The sequence below is a fragment of the Balaenoptera physalus genome, assembly GCF_965194825.1.
Source record: "Balaenoptera physalus genome assembly, chromosome: 4".
Classification (NCBI taxonomy): domain Eukaryota; kingdom Metazoa; phylum Chordata; class Mammalia; order Artiodactyla; family Balaenopteridae; genus Balaenoptera; species Balaenoptera physalus.
In genome coordinates this window covers 86,610,878-86,636,354 of record NC_138891.1, presented here as the reverse complement: position 1 = coordinate 86,636,354, position 25,477 = coordinate 86,610,878, and the positions used below count along the sequence as shown (strand labels likewise).

Below are 25,477 nucleotides of genomic sequence, written 5' to 3'. Positions count from 1 at the left end.
CTCTCTTACAATCCTTTGTATTTCTACGGTGTCAGTTGTAACTTCTCCTTTTCATTTCTAATTTTACTGATTTGAGTCCTCTCCCTTTTTTTCTTGATGAGTCTGGCTAATGGTTTATCAATTTTGTTTATCTTCTCAAAGAACCAGCTTTTAGTTTTATTGATCTTTGCTATCGTTTCCTTCATTTCTTTTTATTTCTGCTCTGATCTTTATGATTTCTTTCCTTCTACTAACTTTGGGTTTTGTTTGTTCTTCTTTCTCTAGTTGCTTTAGGTGTAAGGTTAGGTTGTTTATTTGAGATGTTTCTTGTTTCTTGAGGTAAGATTGTATTGCTATAAACTTCCCTCGTAGAACTGCTTTTGCTGCATCCCATAGATTTTGGGTCATCGCCTTTTCATTGTCATTTGTTTCTAGGTATTTTTTGATTTCCTCTTTAATTTCTTCAGTGACCTCTTGGTTATTTAGTAGCATATTGTTTAGCCTCCACATGTTTGTATTTTTTGCAGTTTTTTTCTCGTAATTGATTTCTAATCTCAGAGCATTGTGGTTGCAAAAGATGCTGACTATGATTTCAGTTTTCTTAAATTTACCAAGGCTTGATTGGTGACCCAAGATGTGATCTATCCTGGAGAATGTTCCATGAGCACTTGAGAAGAAAGTGTATTCTGCCACTTTCGGGTGGAATGTCCTATAAATATCAATTAAGCCCATCTTGTCTAATGTGTCATTTAAAGCTTGTGTTTCCTTATTTATTTTCATTTTGTATGATCTGTCCATTGGTGTAAGTGGAGGGTTAAAGTCCCCCACTATTATTGTGTTACTGTTGATTTCTCCTTTTATGACTGTTAGCATTTGCCTTATGTATTGAGGTGTTTCTATGTTGGGAGTATAGATATTTACAGTTGTTATATCTTCTTCTTGGATTGATCCTTTGATCATTATGTAGTGTCCTTCCTTGTCTCTTGCAATAGTCTTTATTTTAAAGTCTATCTTGTCTGATATGAGTATTGCTACTCCAGCTTTTTTGATTCCCATTTGCATGGAATATCCTTTTCCATCCCCTCACTTTCAGTCTGTATGTGTCCCTAGGTCTGAAGTGGGTCTCTTGTAGACAGCATATATATGGGTCTTGTTTTTGTATCCATTCGGCCAGTCTGTGTCTTTTGGTTGGGGCATTTAATCCATTTACATTTAAGGTAATTATAGATATGTATGTTCCTATTACCATTTTCTTCATTGTTTTGGGTTTATTCTTGTAGGTCTTTTTTTTTTTCTTGTGTTTCCCTCCCAGAGAAGTTCCTTTAGCATTTGCTGTAGAGCTGGTTTGGTGGTGCTGAATTCTCTTAGCTTTTGCTTGTCTGTAAAGCTTTTGATTTCTTTGTTGATTCTGAATGAGATCCTTGCTGGGTAGAGTAATCTTGGTTGTAGGTTTTTCCCTTTCATCACTTTAAGATATGTCTTGCCATTCCCTTCTGGCCTGCAAAATTTCTGATGAAAAATCAGCTGATAAACTTATGGGGATTCCTTTGTAGGTTATTTGTTGCTTTTCCCTTGCTGCTTTTAATATTTTTTCTTTGTATTTAATTTTTGTTAGTTTGATTAATGTGTGTCTCGGCGTGTTTCTCCTTGGGTTTATCCTGTATGGAACTCTCTCTGCTTCCTAGACTTGATTGACTATTTCTTTTCCCATGTTAGGGAAGTTTTCAACTATAATCTCTTCGAATATTTTCTTGGCCCTTTCCCTTCCTTTTCTTCTTCTGGGACCCCTATAATTCGAATGTTGGTGTGTTCGATGTTGTCCCAGAGGTCTCTTAGACTGTCCTCAATTCTTTTCATTCTTTTTTCTTTATTCTGTTCCTTGGCAGTTAACTCCACCATTCTATCTTCCAGCTCACTTATTCGTTTTTCTGCCTTGGTTATTCTGCTGTTGATTCCTTCATATGTATTTTTCATTTCAGTTATTGTGTTGTTCATCACTGATTGTTTGTTCTTTAGTTCTTGTAGGTCCTTGTTAAATGTTTCTTGTATTTTCTCCATTCTATTTCCTAGATCTTGGATCATCTTTATTATCATTGCTCTGAATTCTTTTTCATACAGCTTGCCTATTTCCTCTTCATTTATTTGGTCTTCTGGGAGTTTACCTTGCTCCTTTGTCTGCAGAGTATTTCTCTGTCGTTTCATTTTGTCTAACCTGCTTTGTTTATGGTCTTCTTTCTGCAGGCTGCAGGTCGTAGTTCTTCTTGTTTCTGTTGACTGTGCCCTGGTGGGTGAGGTTGGTCCAGGGGCTTGTGCAGGCTTCCTGGTGGGAGCGCCTGGTGCCCGTGCTCTGTTGGGTGGAGTTGAGTCTTTTCCCTCTGATGGGCAGGGCTGCATCAGGTGGTATGTTTTGCGGTGTCTGTGAAATTAGTACAACTTTAGGCAGCCTGTCTACTGATGGATGGGCCTGTGTTCCTGTCTTGCTGGTTGTTTGGTGTGAGGTGTTTAGCACTGAAGCCTGCAGGCAGTTGAGTGGGGTCGGGTCTTGGTGTTGATATGGATATCTTCAGGAACACGCACGCCAATTAATATTCCCTGGGCCCAGGAATTCTCTGGTGTTCCAGCGTCCTGGACTCTATGTCCCCACCCTGGAGGCCCAGGCCCAACCCCTGGTCGGGGTCTCCAGTGAGTTTTAAACTCTAGGCCAGGGTAAAATTTCCATCCACCAGTGGTTCTGCTCACACAATGATTTCTCTGCTCCATTGTCAACTTGTTTCTTCTTTCTTCCCTGTAGTATATTCCAGCAAGTAACAACAACACCCCAATCCATGGCTTTTATATCTATTACCGACCCACGGACAGTGACAATGATAGTGACTACAAGAAGGATATGGTGGAAGGTGAGAAACACGTGTGTGAGATAGTTTTCTCTGTTGGCAAGGGGCTCTAGGAGTTGGTGAAAGTAGAAAATGTGGGCTGGCCTGCCCCACATCGTTGGCTCTTTCTTGACACACTTGGGGTCATTGAGTTCATAAACCCACATGCTTCGTTCCATGGTGATGGAACAACAGGAACATGGGTGGGCACGTAGAACATTGCCTCCAGTGGGGGCCAAGCAAGCCACATGCATAATCATCACGCTGGCTCTCTCTCTGTCTTTCCCAGGGGATAGATACTGGCACTCCATCAGCCACCTGCAGCCAGAGACCTCCTATGACATTAAGATGCAGTGCTTCAACGAAGGAGGGGAGAGTGAGTTCAGCAACGTGATGATCTGTGAAACCAAAGGTGATCTCTTTGGGTTCTCTGATCTCCTCTTGCTCTCCTCCCAGCAGACTAGGGCAAAGTCACTGCTCTGTGTGCCATGCTGGGTATCTCTTCTCCAGAATGACTCCTTATTTTCCAAGTATCCCCAAACTTTGTCATCTTAACCCTTCTCTTCCTTTGCCTGTGCTTCGTATTAAGTACGAGTGGGCTGCCATCATGACGGTTTCATGGAGCTTGGGAATTAACTCACACATGAACTCATGGGTTAGAACCCACTCTTAAGTTGGGAGCTTTCTATAAACACTTTATTCCTAGAGTAACATTTGGTACTCACATTTGTTAGTTTACTTAATTTAACTACAACCCCATGGGAAAAGAAAGAAACTGAGCATCAGGACATGCTATACCTTGACCAAGGTCACCTGGTCAAGGTGGAGCACACTTTGGGCCAAGTTTTTCTAACTACAAGCCCAGACTCTTTCCCTGAACTAAAACACGTTAAATATATTCATATAATAACTTAATTTTTGCACATTGGTCAAGTGGATAGATATCATTTCCATTTTGCAAATACTGAAAGGTGTATTGCAAAAAAATGTGATCAGGAGAAGATCCCAAAGAAACAGGGATGGAGCCAAGAAAACAATCCATTTTCCTGTCATGGCAACATTCTCTCTCCCATGTGCCCTTCCTGCCCTCTTCTGTCACGTACAGTGGAGTGAAGGGGCAGATGCACACACAGCCAGCAGGCCTGTGTCAGGGGACACACAGAGTGCCCAGGGCAAAGAACAGAGACTTCACACAGCCTTCACATTGGTCTTCTGGAAGGACTGAACCTTCAGCAGGGTGGAGGGAGTGGCCTGGGGAATAGGATAAGCCTTCACGTAGCTCCACATGGTGGGAGTATGTGGCACTAGAAAGATGAGAGAGGGAAGTGCTCAGGGAAGAGGCCACGGGCATCAGGGACCCTGTGGGCTGTGAGGTGGAGAAGGGTCATTGTTGGATTTGTTTGTCAGGAAGGGTCACTGGTGACTATGCAGGAATGGGCTGAGGGGAGAGGACCGGGGCCGCGAAGGAAAGGTGAAGAGAAGGGGTGGGTTTGAGCCTTTTTTCTGAGGGAGCGTAGGGAGGACCAGGGACTGATAGTGTGTTGAGGCTGGGAGAGAGTGAAAGGAGTTCAGCCTAAACCTTGAGGTTTTGAGCTTGAAGAACCACACAGGTGGTGGTGGTGCCATTTATCGAAATGGGGAAAACCAGCAGGGAACTCGCTTCCACAAGAAAGGAACAATGTGAACCACTTGGAGGCGTACTTGAGTCTGATTCTTCTGAGACGTTGAAATGCAAGTGTCCCGTGAGGGAAGCAGGTCTCCTGCCCAGGGAGGACCCTGGGTAAGGGTATTTGGCGGTCACTGGGATGTAGGCTGAAATCATGGGAATAGAGGGAAGAAGAAGACAGTGTAGACTGAGAGGGACCAGGAGGACTTCTCAGTGTCTGAGGCAAAGACAGGAAGAAGAGGGCAAGAAGAGAGAAATGTAAGCAGCAGCAGTCAGAGAGATTATGGGAAACCCAGAAGACTGTAGTGTCAGAAAGTCAAGGGGGAGGACGGTTGCGAAACAGAGTTAACAACGTCAGATACATCCTGATAATAGCAAAAGCCAGATGCCGAGGTTGCCACCTCGTAAACTTTTGGATTGGCATTTCTCTAGCACTGTCAGTCCTAGTGAGCCCCGAACCCCATCTCCCTGCTCTGCACCCCAGCTCAGACCTAGGACTTCACATCTCTCGATGCGCCCAGGAATAGCAAATTCACGGGGAAATTCTTCCATTCCCAGTTCTTTTTGGTTTCATGTACTTTTTATATTTTCTTCCAAAAGTTCCCCAGCTATGCTTCTAGAAAACCCCTACACCACTTCTGCCCCCAAAGACCCAGTCTGCCCCTAGTGCTTGGTCCACAAATATCTCAGGGTGTTTTTTGAAGTATGAGGCTCAAGTCTCTTCAGCGACGCCCAATTTCACATTAGATGTCAATTTCGTGCTGAGCTTGGACACCACACTCATCTACCAAAGGCCCTGTCTTATAAGTTTGACCCCATTTCTCACACCCATGGAATCAGGATATTGTTTTCCTATTTTACATGAAAGAAATGTCAAAGAAATAGAGGCTGAAGTGAGTTTTGTCCCAATTAACAGCCCGGAAGTCTTCTGGTCAGCCTGGTCGACTCCCACCCCCAACTCTGGCCCCGCCTCAGCTACCACCCCATGAAACCATAGAGCGGCCGGTGGGCACAGGGGCCATGGTGGCCCGCTCCAGTGACCTGCCCTACCTGATTGTCGGGGTCGTCCTGGGCTCCATCGTCCTCATCATCGTTGCCTTCATCCCCTTCTGCTTGTGGAGGGCCTGGTCTAAGCAAAGTGAGTGGATGACCCTCTTCAACACCAAGGGGAAGGAGCCTGGGGCGGGGGTGAGGGGAGGAGGGGTCTCCCAGTCCCTAAGGAGGCCTCTGCCCAGGGCAGGATCCCAGGCGCCCTGCTTCACACTCATGGGAGCTCAAGGTCCTGGTGCGTCCCCCAGAGGGCTTGGAGAGAGTCGGAGAACGCTCACAGGTGGGGCCTTCCCTTCGGCTCATAGACCTTGGCAGATGGAGAGGATGAAGTGGGAGTTATAGTCTGTGTTCTCTGCATCCCTGGAGCTCAGCACTTAGCTGGCTCTGTGTTCTTTTACTGTCTCAAGCTCTGACCACGTACTCATACTTTCAGTTGACCCTGCCTCTTCCTGCTTCTTTGGGTCTGTGGCTCCCTTGAGCTTTCCCCCTAATCCTGGGTTAATCTGATTTATCCACTAATTTCTGCTTCAGATGGCAACACATCTGGTCAACTTGCTTCATTAAATATTGCTCCTTCTGTTCACTTGCCACTTCATTCTCCCAAATCCTGGTCCTGTGTCTCCTCTCCCTACTGCAAAAAAAACGTCTAGATGTTAGGAAGAAGTGGGTGACAGGAAGAATTTTCCGAGAGAGAGAATATTCTCTCCCCTGGCGCAATGTCAACTCCCCACCTACCTCATTTGACCTTAAGTCCTCAGGAGTTTTCCGAGGTTCACGTGGGACTTTTTCAAGCTGCCCCAGGCCTCCTTGACCTAAGCATAGCTCTATCCTTCTGTTCTTCCAGAACATACAACAGACCTGGGTTTTCCTCGAAGTGCCCTTCTGCCCTCCTCCTGCCAATACACTATGGTACCACTGGGAGGGCTCCCAGGCCACCGGGCCAATGGGCAGCCCTACCTCAGTGGCACCAGTGGACGGGCCTGTACCAACGGGGTACATGTGAACAGGGCCTGCCCTGCAGCTGCCATGGGCTACCCAGGCATGAAGCCTCAGCAGCACCGCCCAGGGGAGCTTCAGCAGGTAACGCAGTTCTGGGAGTGTGGGCGCGCAGGGACGGGTCACCATGGAGGGCGTGGCCGGGCCACCTCCTGAGGCTCCCTCCCTTCTAGCCTCTAATCCCAGGCTGCTGGGCCTGCTCAACAACGAATGGGGACGTTCCCTGGACTCTCTGATGTGACCCTCTCGTTACTCGTTTGGGCAGCAGGATGACACCAACAGCACGCTGAGGCAGACCGTTCTTGGCAGTGGATGTGACGCCCCCAGTCACCAGATCCCCAGGTACCCAGGCCCCTCCCCGCCTTCCACCCCTGAGCCCCAGCGCTCACTCCCTCGGTAGTTCCTCAAACCCAACGTCAGTCACTGAGAGGTGAGCACTAGTGCTTCCCTCACGATCCCCTCATCTGACAAACTGCTCCCCTGGACTCTTAGCCTAAGGGGCTCAGTTGTTGTGTTTGCAGTTATGATGCCTTTTCTGCTCAGCAGTTCCTCCCTCGCTTCTCAGGCCAGAGCAGCCCCGCCCAGCTGGCTCTGCCCGTAGGTCCCACATCCTCTCATATACTCAGGACACGCATGGAGTCAAACGGAAGGAGACTAGAATTGCCTGTGGAAGCGATGGTGTGGCACCTCTTGATGTCCAAAGGGGAGCAGCCCCTGCCCCGCCTGAGCCCTGCCCAGCTCTGCTGCCTCAGACGGGAGCGGCCAGGGCAGTGGGATCCAGGCCCACGCTGCCCCTACCTCACCCCTCCGCCTGGTTTTGTGCATGCAGGGCTCCCAAGTCTAACCCGGACGAGGGCTCGCTCTTATACACACTGCCCGATGACTCAGCTCACCAGCTGCTCCAGCCTCGGCAGGGCTGCCACCGCCTCCAGGAGCAGCCAGCAGCCACGGGCCAGCCCGGCATGAGGCGTGTACCCCAGGGTGCTGGGCTGGAAGCCACGTGGGACCCTCTTTTCCACCCAGGTCAGTGCTGAGGGCAGGGCGGGCAGTTGAACAGGCTGGGGACGAGGTGAGGTGTAGGCATCCACGACGCGGGAGTGACGTGCAGGCGGGGCGAGAACCGTCCCTGAAGGCGGTGCTTGGTGAGGACCATCCACGGCTTGTATATCCGAGATGGGGGTGCAAAGGGGAGCTGGCCACCTCCTTCCCTGCTGAAGGCCCAGCAGATCTGCGGGGAGTGTCAGGTGGGTCCGACATGGCAAGCTCTGTCCTCAAAGGCTGAGAGAACGGGCACTTCTCCATTTCAGAGAAGGAAGCCCTCTCGGTCTCAGCATTTCAAGGCCACTCACACATTCCCACCGCCTCTCATCACACTAAGAGGCACTCTCTAATCACTCTGAAGTACCTTGCTTTGTTGGGTCTTGTCTCTTAATTAAGGAATGAGGTCGCATCCATCATTAAGCCAACTTCTCACATCATCAGAACTCTGTGCTTCCACAGAACGTTCCCTCCAAGGGACTCAGTGCACAGCGCACCCAGCCCGTTGTCCTTCTCTGCGCCCATCTTGTTGATACCTGGCTGGGCACAGGCTGGCTCAGAGAATTAGCTGGTGTTTCTTAGCCTCCACGGTGTGGCCTCCAGGTAACATGCAGCTCCCAGACGCTGGGAGATGAAATTCTAAGACAGGTACCTCCTAGAGCCAGACCCCAGTAGCATCCACACGGGATTCCCTCCATCGGGGGCCGTGAGTCGTGAGTGGGATGGTCATGGCCAGAAAGCATAGCAGCCCACACCTGGAGAGAGCAGAACTTTCTTGCACGGTTCCTAGGCTCAGCTGACTTCATCTGCCCCTGGTTACAGGGTAGATGCATGAGGGTCTCCACGCTTTCACCACTGGAATGTGCAAGGGGGACGTGGGTAAGAAGTGGCCCATACTTAGAGGGAGTGTAATTGTCCTTGCTGTGGTTGTAGGTCTCTGTCCCTCCTCTAAAGCCAGTAACCAGCTCCCGTCCCAGAGAGGGACTGAGCCAGTACTGCTGAGCACTAGTTCCTGGTCAGTCTGGATTCTAACGTTTCCCACTTTTCTCTCCCCTCAGGGCCCCGGTGCTGCTTGGGCCTCGTACCGGTTGAAGAGGTGGCCAGTCCTGACTCCTGCCCTGCGGGGAGAGGAGACTGGTGTCCCCAGCACCCCGTGGGGGCCTACGTAGGGCAGGAACTTGGGATGCGGCTCTCCCCCAGCCCACCGGTTCACGTGTCTTTTGAAACACCACCTCCTACAATTTAGGCAGAAGCTGATATCCCAGAAAGACACTATATATTGTTGTTTGTTTCTTTAAGAAAGAGAGGAAATTGGTATTTATTTTTCTATAATAGCCATATTTATATATTTATGCACTTGTAAATAAATGTATATGTTTTTATAATTCTGGAGAGACATAGGGAATCCTCCCCTCTGAGGTCTGAGGTGGGAAGCAAAGAAGCCGCAATGGAACAGGAGTCAACGGGGAAAGAGCAGCACAGACTGAGGAGGCAGCCCGTCCCTTAGACCCTCCGCCGCTGCCTGGGCCCCTGCAGAAGGCCCACAGAGAAGCCCGTGGAAGGAGGAGTCCTAGGCACACTGTCCACAGTGACTGCAAGGGAAGGGCCAGGGCCATGCGATCAGAGGCTGCAGCCACCCGTGACAGTGGCTGGATCTGGTGCTACAGGAAACGTTTTCCCAAGATGCCCGTGAGACTAGACTAAGATGTGTATAGTACTGTAAGCATTAACAAACCTTCCAGAATCAATAATCTGTGGCAACATATCTCTGTAAAAATAAACACTGTGATGTCTAAATAAATGTTTAGTCTTCCCTGTAACCTACAGCTTAGTCATGTCTGAGTCAGCATTCTCTTTCGATGTTAGGATTCAGTCTGAGTATTTGAAGAAACATCCACTTGTGATGTTTTCAGATCCATCGAGGAGAAATCTGGAAAAGGTAGCCAATGTTTCTAATTTTGTCTTTTTAAATATTGACTCTCAGTTGTGTTCTCATTAATGCAGATGTGTGGTAACTGTTTAGTCCAAGAGGGACACAGTGTACAGTGGGCGAGGAGAAGCAGATTCGCCGTTCCCTGACCGGACTTGAGGTAAAGCTTTGGTCATATCGGAAGGAATGAGACTCATCTTTTCTGTACAGGTGTGTGTTGAAGGCTAAGTATTTTCTCCAAAATGCCATTTCGTGAAGTGCTGTGCTACAGGTGAACATATGGTGCCTGGTAAAATTCACTTCCCTTCTTTCCAAAGACACAGCGACGTGGCCAGAGCAGTTGACTCACTAGTTGTTTAAAATCAACATTTACTCACCGCCGTCCAACCACAGGATCACCCTTTGTCCGGGCAAGTGGAAGTAGATGGAGGCTGAAGCTTTTTGCTGAGAGCCCTACCACACTTTAACTGTTTACAGGAGGGAAATGTACCTTCTAGATTTCAGTAAAGTTGAGTTACAGATGAAATGCCACTTGAAACACTTAATCCTGTTCCGAGTCATCAGTGGCAGACCCTAGCTTCACACTCCAGTCGCAAATTGAATAAAGTCCTAGGAAAGCCCCAGGAGGTGATTGATGGTCTAGGGCAAGTGCGCCCTCTGCTGGCCAGAAGAGATTCCTGCACCCTTTCTCCATCCAGCAGCTAAATTGGAACATGGTTTTCAGAAAAGCAGTATTTAAAAAATATTTCAAGAAATGAAATGAAGGACTGTAGGAATATGGAAATGATAGGAAAGGAGACGTAGAGCAGGGAAGAGAAGAAATAAGATATTGTGACTTCAGACACAATCTGGCATCAAGGGCCTAGAGGTCACTTCCAGGAGGGGGACAGATCTCACCTCTCAGATCTGGGCTATAACTCAACTTCTAGCCCATTGGCTTTTTAAAAAAAAAAACTCCCGTTTTTTTAATGCTTGATGATACCACTGGTTGTCAAAGTAAGTTTTGGTGAACTTTATGGAAGTGGTGTGGTTCCAGTGCTGTGCAGAAAGCAGTTTTATGTGACAACAGTGCTTTTAGCTCTCAAAAAAAAAGCCTGGGAATGAAAAAGTACTTCTAAGGCAGGTTAAATGAGATAAATGTGCATATTTACTTTAGCCAATTGCAGGAAAGGAGGAAAAGGTTAGGCATCAGGCCTTTAAATTTTAGCCTAGAAAATGAAACAGCTTAGATATTCAGTTTCATTGCATCTTGCAGTTCTTTAGATTCAGGTTAATTATTATAGTGCCTTTTAAAAATCGGATTCAGTCAGCAATGGCTATATAAATTAATCAAAAGGAAGAGTACGACCTAGTTGGGCAGGAGCTGGTGGTGGTGCGGAGTTCAGCTCATGGCTCAGGACAGCCCAACAGGACAGGCTGAGTCGGCAGGAATGAGTAACTCCTTTTCCTGCGAAGTTCTGCCAGAGGGGCTGGACTCTACAGTTTTCCTTTCAATGTTGAGATTTGATGATACTATGGACGAGGGTTCAAAGTAGCCAAGGGACATTAACAGTTGATCCGCAAGTAACTCAGGCTGATTTTTGGCCTCTTTCAAAGGTGAGGCCGCCTTCTCTAAGGGCACAGCAGGAGGCAGAGAATAGTTAGATCAGGAGACTAGGACAGCTTTCCATCCACCCCCAGCCAGGGCTTCACCCTGGTGCTCTCCTGCTTGATATTAAACCTCCCAAAGACTCAGATGCTATAGATTCAAGACTAAGCCTGGGATCAATGAAATGAAACGAAAGCTATCATCTTTCTCTCTTATCTAATTCAAAATAAAAATGAATTAACTGTATTGTCAAATCCCAAACATGCTGTATGAAAGCCTAATATTGTAAACTTTAGTGATTTTTGTCTAGTTCAGTTTGGGAAAAAGTAATAAACCTGACTGGTTTTACTCTAAGAGAGTTGATTGATAGACACATGGAATCCTTGACATGGCCCTTCCATAGACTAAATTCATTCTTGCTGCAATTAGAATCACAGGATTTCAGAATGGGAAGAAGCCTCAGAGCTTATCCAGATCTCTCATTTGTCTGATAATGAGGCCCAGGAAAATAATGTAATTTTTACCCTAGCTGTCACCACAACAAGGGGATAGTGTCTCCTCCGGGACCACCCACTGTATCCAGGCGGTCGCTCAGGGTCGTAGCCAGCCAGCCAGTGACGTAAGTTTGGTAGTAGCCCTTCCTGCTCCAGCCAAGCTTCAGATGGACGCAGCCCCAACTCACAGCTTGGCTACAACCTCGTAAGAGACCTGAGCTGGAAACAGCCAGCTAAGTAGCTCCCTGCTTCCTGACCCTCAGAAACTGGGTGAGATAGATAATGTTGTTTTAAGCTATGTTTGGGGATAATTTTTTATGCAGGAATAAATAAGTAGGTAAAACACTCAGAACTATGACTAGCACATTTTTTTGAAGTGCTTGAAGGGCACACATAGTTTAGGGTGTACAGCAGAGAATGTGATGATAAACGGTGCTCTCCAGTAGAAAAGCTGCTACATCAGAGCTCTGTGGTGATTGATAGGCACAAACAGTAAGCTATTTGGACCTCTCAAATAGGAGAATGAAAGGATCTTAGAGACACAATAGGCCAAGTGGCCACCTGTAACATACATATATATTCCAACATACAAAAGAACCCATGTCCTGTCTATAATTTTGGGGGGCAGATCAGCAGGCTAGCCACAGGTTAGGAAAACTTGACCTTGCTGAGGTCACTTTCTACATTGGTGCAATATTGCCTTCTTTACCTTTCCTTTTCGGTAACCAATTCATATTCTGGGAAAGCCTCAAGGGAGTAGCTCATTAAAATGGACCCATAGAGCACGGAATTTAAAGTGCTATGTTCTATTACTAACAGGAATCCAAATATCACTGAAATCATTCTTAGATGATGAATTCTACTGACTACTTACCCCCAAACCAAAAGAATACTCTCAAATTAGTTTAAATGTTATGTACAATCAAAAGTGATTATTAGAGTTGATCTCTCAGTGATGGAATCTATTTCATTACTTCCTGATCTATATCAAAAAACCAGCAAATGACTCAAGTAGAAACAGAAAGAAAACGGCACAGGACATGAGAAACTATAGGAAATACTTAGAACACTGGTAGAGTTGCAGAAACCTTCAGAGAAGAGCCTCCTTCTTCACCATTTTGCAAAACAAACACACTTCTCTGCTCCACCCAGAGCTGAGGAGTTTGCTAAAACTATGGGTGACTCAGGAAGCTGATTATTTTTTTGCTTTATGCCAGTCTAAAGCAAACTGCTCTGCTCTTTCTGTCTGCATTTCCTGAATCCCGACCCCTCAAATAACTGCTTTATGAAGTTAACAATGTCAAAATTCTAAATTGCATTTCTTTTTCTCAGATATTGTTGGCAAAATAGTTTTTTTTCTCTTGTGTCCTCTCAGAGAATACCTGATAACATCAAAGTTTATTTTCCAAGGATCCAACGACCAAGAAAAGGAAGTTTTCTCATAGTTTGCTGAATGATCGATTTTCTTGCCAATGGCTAAGAATTCAGATAACCAAAAAACAAATTTCCTAAAGCGGGATATATTACCGATGATTTCTGGCGATTTGAGGTAACAGCCTCCTAAGACTTCATATTCGACCCAGTTGGTTCCAAACACATCTGCAATGGTTCAGTTCAATAATAAGTAGCTGTTGGGTGCTGTAGTCAGTTTTAAGATAAGCAGTTGGGGGGAAGTTGTTAAAACTACATGACTGGATGTGGTTTTAGACTTTCAGATAAATTCACTTTAAAACAGTAGGATTGTTGCAGGGGACAAGGAAACAGAACTTCTGTTGAATTAAGTGTCAGAAATCTTGGCTGGATTTGAGAAAAAAGCAAACTTAGGGCCCACGGGCTTCATTCATTCTCTTGTGGAGAGTGAATTGGGGGGAGAACAAGGCCACCTTTCTTACGCAAAAGAGCAACCTCTTCCTTTAAGGCCAGAATCCTTTCCGCCTGGATGTGGATCAATTCAGTGACCTTCTCTCTTGCCACAGTGTCTGCTTTCCGGGGGCCCTGGAAGGCGTTGCCCTGTTGAGAGAAAACACCTCCCTGCTTTAAGCACCATTTGGACTATGGAAACACCCCTGTCTTAATTTGTCTTTTAGGTGTGCCTGACTTAAATAGCCATCGCTCCTGATTTTAAGAAGCCTTCAAGTCCTCCACTGAAATCCTACCATTGGAAAGGTGTCCCTTTGAGCTAATAAGCAACTCTTAAAATGCAAATCCCCTTTAGAGGGTAATCATTAAGCTAGCTATCAGTCACTCATACCCTACAGGGCTCATCGCTGGAATTCTAAAAGGCCAGATACCTCCTTTTCCTATACAGCCCATATCTTGTTTTCCAAAAAAGAAATCTTTATTCCCTCATCTGCTTTCTTCCCCTGCCCAGCCAATTCCTGCTCATGTTTTAGACATCATCTTTAGGGAGGATTTCTTTACCCCATGGGCTGGGTTAGGATTCCTGCTCTACGTTCTGTCAAATCATCCATCACACATCATTGTAGTTATTAGACTGAACCATTGGAAATTTGTGACATGTGACCATTTTTTAACCTAAAAAGTAGCCGTTTCATATGGTTTGACCTAAATGCTTGTTTGATATCTTTCTTGCTAGATCCTGTGCCTTAGAAATAGAGCCCAGAAGGCCTGGATCTCACCACTCTACCCAGCATCCGCCCTAGAACTTGTTACATAAGTAGATGCTCAATAAATCTGAACGTGCATTAAAGGAAGGGACATAACACCCAGTATCTTCTCTGTGCCAGGTGCTTCGTGTCTGCGACCTCACGTGATCCTCACAACTCAGAACCAGGTGGTGGTATCCCAATTTTAAAGATACAGAAACTGACAGAGGTTTATGAACTGGCCCAAGTCACTATAATATTAAGGACTGGAAGCAGGATGAGAACCGGGTTCCCTGAAGCCAAAAGCCCAGGATCTGTCTGTTACCCCACTTACTATGGCAGCCCTTCCTCATAAGTAGGGGTTGTCATTACCCAGTACCTTCTTGCCTCTTCTCCCTTGCCCACCTTCAGGGGCTGTGAAAACTAAACACTAACCTTAGCCAGTTTCTTTTCCAGCAGGGAGTGGCTAAGTAGACGTAGCAGAAGACATTTGCTTTCTTAATGAAAGGGACACAAGAGACTGGCATTGGGGCAGCAACCACAGAGCTGGGGCAGCTGTCTGTGACTCTGAAGGAAACTTCAGTCACTGAGAGAGTCACAGAGATACTGGCCCTGACATCACAGCCCCACTAAACTAAAACCCCTCAGTCATCTCCTGCAGACTTCTTAAGTCAGGAAAAGCACCCCTATTTGTTTAAGCTACTCTCCAAAAGTGGGGCTTTTGGTTACTTGTAGCTAAATGCACGGCCCCTCATGCCCAGTCAGTCCAGACAGTCACTCTGAAGTCACCTTAGCTTTTCCCTCATTCTCTTCACCATATCCAAACAAATTTTGGCTCTTCTTACTTTGAAATGTCTTTGACCCTTGGTTTTTTGTCCTTGCCATCTTCATCCCAATCCAAGCCTAGATTGTTTTAAGAGTAATAGCTATGGAGTCAGCTTGGGAGGCAGACAGCCCTCAGTTTAAAAACAAACTTCCCGTTCACTTCAGCTCTATTTACAATAGCCGGGACATGGAAGCAACCTAAGTGTCCATCAAGGGATGAATGGATAAAGATGATATGGCACATTTATACAATGGAATATTACTCAGCCATAAAAAGGAACAAAACTGAGTTATTTGTAGCGAGGTCAATGGATCTAGAGTCTGTCATACAGAGTGAAGTAAGTCAGAAGGAGAAAAACAAATACCATATGCTAACACATATATATGGAATCTAAAAAAAACAAAAATTGGTTCTGAAGAACCTAGGGGCAGGACAGGAATAAAGACGCAGACGTAGAGAATGGACTTGAGGACACGGGGAGGGGGAAGGGTAAGCTGGGACGAAGTGAGAGAACGGCATGGACATATATACACTACCAAATGTAAAATAGATAGCTAGTGGGAAGCAGCCGCATAGCACAGGGAGATCAGCTCGGTGCTTTGTGACCACCTAGAGGGGTGGGATAGGGAGGGTGGGAGGGAGATGCAAGAGGGAGGGGATATGGGGATATATGTATATGCGTAGCTGATTCACTTTGTTATACATAGAAACTAACACAACATTGTAAAGCAATTATACTCCAATAAAGATGTTAAAAAAAAAGACACTTCCCCACGCATTAACGTACATGTTTACCATACATGTAAAGCTATATATATAGATATACTATGCAAAGAGACCTACACAATTAATTTCCTTTCCCTGTCAACTGATCTGCCTCCAAATTCTCCTCTCCAAGGTATCTGGACGTTCAAAGCACATCAAGTCAACAGATGTCTACTCACTGACGACTCTGTGAAGATTCTGTCTAGGCATCGCCCCTCTTGAATACTGCTGTGACTCTTCCCTCAAAAATTCTTTAGTGGATAAAGGGCCTTTGATATTCAGATTCTTGTCTTCCTCTCTATTTTAGTTGTAAACCTCCCAAAGCCTCTTATTCATTCTTTCTTTTGGACTTTTGCTTAGACCAGTGATTCTTCAGCTCTAGCATGCAGCAGAATCACCTGGAAGGCTTGTTCTGGATTGCTGGACCCCTCCCACAGAGCCTCTGATTCTGTAGATCTGGATGGAGCCCTAGGATCTGCATTTCTAACAAGTTCCCCAGGCGAGGCAGATGCTGTTCTTCACGGAACCACACTTTGAGAACCCCTGGCTTAGAACATTTCCTGGGCGCTTAAAGAAAACAAAGTAAAGAAAACCAAGAGGAAAAAAAAAAAAAAACAACAGCATTTTTGCAGGTACTATTAAAAGATTATAGCACATAGTTCAGAATATGCCATACATGTGTTATGTCCCTAGAAGGCAATGCTTAAATAGGGTGAAACTTTATAAATAAGTATTATCCACCACATACTGTGTATTAAGTACTACTAGGTTAGCCTCAATAAACATTATATAAAAGCAAGTTGAAAGCCCTAAAAAGTAACAAGTGTTTTAATAAGTAACATGTGGCCTCCCATTATTCAGGAGGCCCACTTTAGGTCAAAGGAAGTAAACCTGTACTGGAAATGGATGTTTGACACCAAATTCAGGGAGCATGTTGATATCATTATTTACACCTAAGTAACCTTACCTCTCCAAGGGCCAAGGCAAATCCCTTAATTAGTACTTGTATGAATTCATGACACCGAGTAGGCATACCGTAAAGCTAGTCCCTCAGGCTCATTGTAATGTAAACGGTATAAACTCAGCGTCCTCAGGGACCCAAGTGGGCAAGAAACGTCCAAGATCAAGGTTTGTTTAAAAGCCAGCACTTGATACTCCCTTTATAGAACATCCCCAATCCTGACAAAAGGTCTGAAGAAAAGGAACATACCTGCTGGTTCTGTAGAATATTCAGCTGAGAATCAAGTTTCTTCTTTTCAATACATAAATCATTCATCTGATGAAGTTTTTTGGTGTGTTCTTTTGTCTTCATCATCAATTCCCGTCGCACTTGAGCAATCTTTTCCTACCAGGGCAGAAAGATGCAAAATGGATTAAGTGAGTGAGGAAACAGAGAAAAATGAATGTCCGGATTTGATCAAAACCATCAGACAAATGCAGTGATATGCACATAGAAAAATACAATAAGCCAATAATATCAGAAGCAAGTGCACTGGGTCTGGTTTGATTAAAGAAGAATGTAAGCAGGATGAAAGTAGGTAAAAATAAGATAGACATCACTCCATTGTTGAGAAATGACATTAGTGTGCATACTGAGTGATGGTATTCATTAATTAAAAGGGAGAATGATCCTTTAAGCAGGAAATGTTCCTGTATTGCTTTTTCCCCAGTCTTGGCCCAGGATCCTCAAGGTGACCGGCTTGAATGGCCATACATCTGCCAGTGGCTTTCCTTTGTTCTCCTATTACTCCAACAAATTATTTTAGATAGCACATATTATCTCCAGCACTACCCTGATAGGGACCAGTCCCACTGACACGAACACTGAAGTAATTTGTTTCTTCACAGTACAGTGAAAAATCTTCGATAGGAAAACATGAGACAAGATAGCACTAGGAGGGACTTCCTTGGTGGTCCAGTAGTAAAGAATCTGCCTTCCAGTGCAGGGGACGCAGGTTCAATCCCACATGCCATGGGGCAACTAAGCCCACACACCACAACTATTGAGCTTGCGCGCATCAACTAGAGCCCACGCGCAGCAAACTACAGAGCCCACGTGCCCTGGAGCCCGCGTGCCACAACTAGAGAGAGAAAACCTGCACACCACAACTAGAGAGAAACCCGAGCAGACCTTGTGCCGTCACAAAAAAATCCCGCACGCCTCAACAAAGACCCCATGTGCTGCAACTAAGACCTGACGCAGCCAAAAATAATAATAAGGAAAATAAATAAATATTAAAAAAAAAAAAAAGATAGTGCTAGGAACTTCTCCTCCTACCCTATCTACTGTGAAGACAGAAAACTGGAGAAGCCATAATTATTTGTGGGCTTATAAAATCTTTGTAAAAGTTCCTGTCTCTGAATCAGGCCGTAACTGGGGTACTGCCTCATCTCACGGCTCCAGGAACAGTGTAGGCATTTAATACCTTCTAAGACCCTACCAGCTAAATAGTATATACCTTGTTATAAAATGTATTACTCAGAGATGTTTTCCTAATTTCCAGAATGGAAACAGCATGCAAAAGCTATGTAGAATAATACAATTAGGTCCTCAGAGTATAGCAGTTCATGTCTAACACTATTAGAAAGTTTATACGTTAATTCAGACCTCAGAGTGGAATCTCTGTAATCTTTCATGCCATTTTGCCATCATATTTACATGAATCCTGGACCCCAGACCCAGTGCTAGTGCTTTCATCCCAAAATAGACCAGTGGCTCAACTAAGTGAACGGTAAGAAAGCCGAGACAGGCTTAAGATCATGGAGGAACCAAGTGGGGCTCACACACGTGTCTCCAGTTGTACAGACGCTTCCCAGGAACCACTGAAAGCTCACCAGGAGTTCTTGCCTCCACCCAGTGGATCCCCTGCCCTCTCATCCTAACCTCCCACGTCTTCATTTCCTTTGCATTCGATAGCTCCTTTCGAAGTTTTTTGATCTTTAGTTCTTCAAGTGTTGTATTCACAGAAAGTGTCTGAAGGGCTTCTAGGTTGATCACACGGCCAAACTTGCTGACCATTAGTTGACTGACTGTTTCTTGCATTTCTAAAAGAAGACAGTCACTGTCAGGTTGTTCACCAGATCCCACTGTTATTAAATGAATAATACCAATACCAATACCATTCTAAGGAACAGCTTTTGCAAGAAGATGATAAGAGATTTTACGTTACCAGTTGGGTTTTCCTCTGTGACTTTTCACCTACTACTTTCCTCACTTAGAATGCACATTGCTCTATTGTCTTTTCATCTACTTCAAATTCCTGTGTAAAAGGGACTCATCTTTCCCAACTGGCTACACCTTCTGATCTGCCCCTCCTCAGATTATTCATGGGCCCCAATGGGATTATGAAGCCTTCAGTTTTTAATGTTTTATTACTGATCTCTATAACATCTGATGTTGAGAATAGAACAGTCACTGAACAGAAGTTTCCATCTTATTCCAAGTAAAAATATTAAAATCCTTGCAGTGGTTCACCAGGTCCTACCTGTCCTGCCCTGCCCCTATTATCTCTCCCACCTCCTTTCCCACACCTCTCTCCTCATTTACTCCAGACACCTTTTTCTCAACCTTCTCAAACATTCCAGGCTCACTTGGATATTCTCATATGGAATTGTCTGGAATTCCACTGTCTGGAATTCTCTTCCCGAAATAGCCACATGGCTCACTCCACACAGCCCATTTTCTGAAAACAAGTTGTGAGACTGGTGAAAGACTCATTTCCAAAACACCCATTTCTGAAGGTGTGACCAAGTGTAATTTGTCCCTTAACCAGGGAGAACCACATCTTAGTAAGTATATCACCTTTCCAGGGAGCTCTTCCCTGGCCTCCTATGGACCTCAGCACTCTTTCCCAGTCCCTTTCTAATTTTTTCTTCTTAACAATCCTCTCCATCTAACATGCAATATGTTTTACTTTTGTTTACTGTGTTCCCGCAACATGTGAACACTGGAAAACCTGGAGAAAATTCCATTTGTGGAGTCTGAGCTCCCCAAGAAAGTATAATCTCGTAACACAAGATTTTCTCAGTCACCAGAGTCCCCTAAGTGAAGTCTGAAGGCCCTAAGGTATAACAAGATGATGCAATTCTGTTACAGTACAGGAATTTGTATTCAGGTATATAATCGTTATGGCTGAATGATAATGGTATAATCAGCATGGCGGCCATTTTGCACAATCCAGGGAGGGTTATTCATTTCTATTCTATGTGAGTGGCGCCCCATGGACTTGTGTCATGCGGTGGCCATGATAATCAGTGATGCAAATGAAATGACCGGATTATTTGCACATGTGGGGCTAGCCTGTGGCTGCCTGCTTGGTCTCCCTCAGGAAGAACCTGGACTTCCCCCAGCTAGCCCCATGCAACAGGTGCCCTCTCCCAAGGCAGCCTCATGTACTGGGACATGGACTCTTGTCCTTGCCCTTCCCACTGTGGGGCCAGCCTAACAACACCCTTCTCCTGACTCAATTAGGCCAGCTAGTGTTCCCTGGGGACATAAAGGCTTCTGGAACACTCCCCATCCTCTGTCCCCATGGCTACAAGCTGTGCTCTCCTTGAAAAGGAGAGAACTTACCTCCCCACCCCATGTTCTAGACTCTTCTCTTCTTCCCCATTGGGTCTAGGGATGGAGGCAGGCAACAGTGAGTGACTGTGGTGTCTCTCATCACTGTTAAGCATTTGTTCTCTGAGATACAGGAAAGGAACCCACTCCTAGCTTCACCTTCAGAATTAGGAGATCAGTCTTTAACCAGACTCACAACTTGCTTTCAGAAAACGGACCGGGGGTAGGAGAAGAACTGAAAGTCACTGAATAAAACTTGAACCACGTGGGACTTTTTTTTTTTTTTTTTTAATTTCAACTAACATTCCAGAAATGTGAATACTTCATTTCATCTTCTTCACACATTTTTCCAAACTGCGAGGTTACTCAGATGGAAGTAAGCTTCTTTCCTCATTTTCATACTAGTTTGTTCCTTGGTTTGACAAATAGTATTTCCAAATATAAACAACATTCACAGGCTACAGAAGCCAAAGGAATGTGAAGTATGTGAGAAACATTGGGGCCTCAAGGTTTATACCTGAGAAAACTCTGTCTCAAATCAGTGTTATTCAAACATAGAGTCCTAACATGTATTTTAAAATTTTATAATCCAACCATGGATTATATAATTTTATATACCCACCCATGAGGGTAGAACCATCATCACTCATTGGAAACTGACCTCTACAAATCCAAGCAGCCTGGATTGACTGACCGCTGTATTCTTCCCATTATTTTTCTTTTCAAATTTTCTTTTAAAAAATATTATTCTATTGTGGTAAAATACACATAACAAAATGTACCATTTTAATCTTTTTAAAGTGTACAGATCTGTGGCATTAAAGGAGATGCTATTATAGTATTGGTGATATTGTTATTAAAGTTGGAATACTTCATCATTTACACATATGTTCCATATATCAAATATTCAAAAGGTATTTTAAAAGAATTGTCTTTACTCCATACATCTTATATTATACACCTCAATTCCATCTGAATTAAGAATGTAAATGTGAGGAACACTACTAATAGAAGAAACGATAGAAAAATATCTTTGTGACCTCAAAATAGGAAAGGATTTCTTAAGACAGACAGACAGACACACACACACACACACACACACACACACACAATGAACAAACTATAAATAGATTGATAAAATTAATTATATTGAGATTTTTAAATGTCTGTATCCCAAAAAGATACACTAAATAAAGTAAAAAGGTGAGACACATATTAGAAAAGATTTGAAGTGAATGTAATGGACAAAGAAAGACATAAAATATAGGAAAAAACTCCCTACAATCAATAAGTAAAATAAAAAACAGAAGTAAAAAAATGGGCAAAGTGTATGACAGGCAAGAAAAGGAAACACAAATAAACAGCAAATAAGCTATGTGAAGACATTCAACCTCAAGGACTTAAGGAAACAGTGAAATACAATTTTAACATCTATGAGGTTGGCAGAAATATGAAAGTCTAACAGTATTAAGTGTTGATTAGACTATGGAGCCCAGAAAATTCTCACACTGCCAAGGGAGAGAAAAGGGTACAACCACTTTGGAGGGCAACTTGACAATACCCAGGAGAGCGGGTACCCACCCCCCTCTCACCCAGAGCCCCCAGTCTTGGGGACTCACCTCCTTCCACACATGCACAGGGAGACATGTACAAGAAGGTTCAATGTAACACTGTCTGTAATCATGAAAAATTACAAGTACCCTAAATATCCATCAACAAGAGACTGAAGAAAAACTCCTTCATAGTCCTACAATGGAATATTGTAGTACCAGTTAAAGTGAGTAATTATCTGTAGCAATATGGATTACTCTCAAAAACTGGTTTAATAAAGTGAACTGCAAAATGATAGGAATAATATTATATTACAGTTAAAAACATGCAAAGGCACTTTGTATACTGGTATGGATACATCCATATGTATATGGACGTGCCTGGTGGTTGATCCTGATTACTAACTAAGCCATGGGCTTAATACTCACTCTGTATATTTTGGGCCATCTCTCTCTTTTCTCGGGTGAGCTGTTTACGCCTCTCCCGGCATTCTTTGTTAAGTTTTTGCTGCTGGGAATTTTCCTCGCGGAGCTGGACAATTCGTTTTTGCAGTCGTCCCAAGGAGTGGTTGGAAAAGACCAAAGTTCCAGAAAGATCACTGGGTATTTCTCCAAATACCACATACTCTATCTACAAAAGCAAAACAAAACAGAAATCAAAATAGACAAAGATCAAGCTAAATTTAAGGTCATGGAAAGCATAAGGGAAACACTTCTTTCTCTGTCCCTTGTCACCACTGAGTAAGGTAAAAGCAGGAAGCCACTTTCAAATAGAAGTCACATTTTGTCCCTCTGGGACAGCACTTCTTTCCAAAAAGGCCATGCTTGATATCTACTGCATACGGATGGAACAGACATTTCAGGGTTGGCATATTAGGCAAATTGCTACAGATAGCTAATCCTGTTTGGGTCAGGTTAAACAAGATGTATGTAAGGCTGATCTTAGGTTTTTCTTCTAACATACAGCTTTCTCTATTTACGTGACAAAACATGGTAAGATGGGCCTTCACTGATATGATCTCTGCATTTTAATGTAAGTTGTAGTTTGAGCGGGATATAGAGATGAACAAAGAGAGGGGAAAAAGAGAAAGAATATTTTCCTTTTATCTTAACCTCCCTCATTAACAAGTAGAGATTAAGTGAAGATAATTCTTGCATCATTAGTTCATGTCTACTTAAAGATGGTGTGAAAAGTGACATGTGTCCAAGAGCCAAGATTTCAACCTCCAAGCCATTCCCTTAAGTCATAGGCTTCTCATTTCTTCAGACTTGAAATGATTCACCTTTCAAAGTGATAATGGACCACAGGGAAATATACATGTTTTCATATTATGCTTTTATAACAATCTCAGAAGGGGTAAAAAAAGTTGGGGTGTCATTCTACAGGTAGATTTCTCAGCCAAGGACTGCGCTTCTCCCCCCTAGTGGCCCATGAAGTTTTCTCTGGAAAAGCCTGGGTGTCATATGGCTTTCCTGGTCAGACAGGGTGGGGCAACCTCTCAGACCCGTCACCTGGTGGAGCTTGAGAGGAATCACAACCAGCAGTTCATTCAACCGCTGCTGCTTCTCACGTTGATAAGCCTCCAGGGCCTCCTCTGCCATGTTCAGATTAGTTGCCACAATCTTTACCTGTGGAAAGGCCCATGTGTGAGATGCTGAAAAGATTCACTGAATATATACCCAAGGTGGTAAATGAAGCCTTTCTGGGAGGAAGCAAAAGCAGGGGCTGGATCTGCTTTGTTGGGCTGTGATTAAATGGACGATCCCAGTCTGCAGCCCAGGAATGTATATTATTCTCTTCCTGCTAAGTCATGATCCACACCACTTTTTCAATTGTTCCAATGACCCCAGAGTTGTATAGGTTTTGTGAATGAAAACTCAGAAGACTTGTCCCCATCTTCCTTTTGTTTTCTGCAGAAAAAGCATCTCTCAGCCTGGAATGTCTTTGTCAGGATGGTTTAAATCTCATTTGGTCATAATGACGTCAATAAACTAGAGAAAAAAGCCCTTTAAAGTAATGAAACTACTAACTACAGTATTTCTAAAGCACATGCTTCATCTCCTAAAATACTTGGAAGTTTTCCAAATCATATCCTTTTTCAAGAGGAGAAGCAATCTATCAAAAATATTTCTGAATACGAGTCAAGTGATGCTGCTCTAGGAAAGAGTACCTAAGAGGGAAACTGAGCAGATACAGCAGAAAAATCAATATAATTGTGCCAGAAGTTTAGCTTAGTGGCCTCCCACATGGAATGCATACACCCCAGAGTGTCAAAGTGATCTACTGGGGTCCGGAAAGAAGTTTCCATTTCTATTTATTTTTATCTTATTCTTTTTAATTTCTGTTTTTGCAAATGTTTCATAATACGTAAAATATATTAGTACAATAATTCATGTATATAATTTATAAATAAATATAGATTTATTGTGGGAATATGTGCTCCACAATTTTTTTACTTATAGAAGTATGTAATCAAAAAAGTTTGGAGGCCAATGATTTAGATAAAGAAAGTCCCAGTCATTAAAAGAGCAATGGCCCCTCAACCACAACTGTAAATGGATCTAACATGGGAAATGTCTGTTCTCTTACAAGAAGTCCTAACTCATGCCATTGCTGTGAAATAGCAACGTTATAGCTCCAAGGAGGCGTAGCTTGTTGGGAGAGGATAAACAGACCTGAGAAGGACAGACCAACATACTTTTTTGGACAATGTATCATATTCCTTTCTGAGGTTATCGATCATTTTCTTTTCTTCAACTAAGGCCTCTTCAATGTCCAGCCTTTTCTCTCGAAGTTGAAGGGCCAGTTCGAAGAGACCCATATCACAATCTGAAAAGACAGTCAAAACAATAAAGCGGCCCCATTTGTTAGGGAATGTAGTACTACAATAAGTGTGGACTTTGGAGCTTCAGAATTATTAATGTCCATCTACTCCAGCAAGGTTCCATCACACTTAGGGCTCCAGGTAGAAATTATTAATGGTATTAATAATCATGATAGTGGTTATGATACTAGTATTGATGTTCTGAGCAGTGCTCTGAGCCAGGCTTGGTGCTGGGTCCTTTATGTACCTTATCTCATTCAAGGCTCACAGGCCCTGCTAGGTAGAGACTATTGTTCCCATTTTATAGGTCATGACCACCCGACCACCATAAGTCTCAGAGAGGTCACACAGCTGATATGTGACAGAATGGGATTCAAGTACAGTATCTCTGTATTAATTTCCACTATATCACACTGACAGCCACATTTATCCACTGAGTAATTGATAAAGAATGTGAAAATATAATGGATCACTACAGTGGAATTTAGGAACCATAGCTCCATCCCAAGTTCTACCACTAAACTAACTGTGAGCCTTTGTTCAAGCCATTTAATCCTGCTATAAAATAACAAGTTGCACTACTTGTGCAAAGATTTTCTAGCTTTCTTCCACTCATAAATATGATTTTAAGGAGATTCTTATTTTCAAAATCAAAACAAGATTTAAACTTTATTTGACTTTAAAATTTGATTTATAATTTATATGAAATACCTAGGAAAAATAATTTCAG

At 43.8% G+C, this 25,477-nt stretch overlaps 2 protein-coding genes across 16 annotated transcripts in view; one reads left to right on the top strand and one right to left on the bottom strand.

Moving 5' to 3' along the window:
- The window catches only part of BOC (BOC cell adhesion associated, oncogene regulated), a 90,889-nt gene extending 81,486 nt beyond the window's left edge, over positions 1-9,403 (top strand). For 10 of the 12 annotated variants that reach the window (XM_082460151.1, XM_082460149.1, XM_082460148.1 and 7 more), the window contains 7 exons: positions 2,771-2,876; positions 3,142-3,264; positions 5,435-5,656; positions 6,413-6,648; positions 6,830-6,906; positions 7,394-7,587; positions 8,661-9,403. In XM_082460151.1, coding sequence (XP_082316277.1) covers positions 2,771-2,876; positions 3,142-3,264; positions 5,435-5,656; positions 6,413-6,648; positions 6,830-6,906; positions 7,394-7,587; positions 8,661-8,848 — 1,146 coding nt within the window. In that variant the 3' untranslated portion in view covers positions 8,849-9,403. Of the gene's footprint in view, positions 1-2,770; positions 2,877-3,141; positions 3,265-5,434; positions 5,657-6,412; positions 6,649-6,737; positions 6,907-7,393; positions 7,588-8,660 lie in introns of those variants that run through there. The other 2 variants (XM_082460153.1, XM_082460145.1) reach the window with 2 other exon arrangements.
- Positions 9,404-11,967: 2,564 nt separating this feature from the next.
- Positions 11,968-25,477, bottom strand: part of CFAP44 (cilia and flagella associated protein 44) — a 133,807-nt gene continuing 120,297 nt past the window's right edge. For all 4 annotated transcript variants that reach the window (XM_082460119.1, XM_082460118.1, XM_082460121.1 and 1 more), the window contains 6 exons: positions 24,622-24,752; positions 23,435-23,551; positions 22,352-22,553; positions 18,696-18,856; positions 17,022-17,156; positions 11,968-13,624 (listed from right to left, as the gene is read on the bottom strand). In XM_082460119.1, the coding sequence (XP_082316245.1) occupies positions 13,451-13,624; positions 17,022-17,156; positions 18,696-18,856; positions 22,352-22,553; positions 23,435-23,551; positions 24,622-24,752 (920 nt within the window). In that variant the 3' untranslated portion in view covers positions 11,968-13,450. The remainder of the gene's footprint in view (positions 13,625-17,021; positions 17,157-18,695; positions 18,857-22,351; positions 22,554-23,434; positions 23,552-24,621; positions 24,753-25,477) is intronic.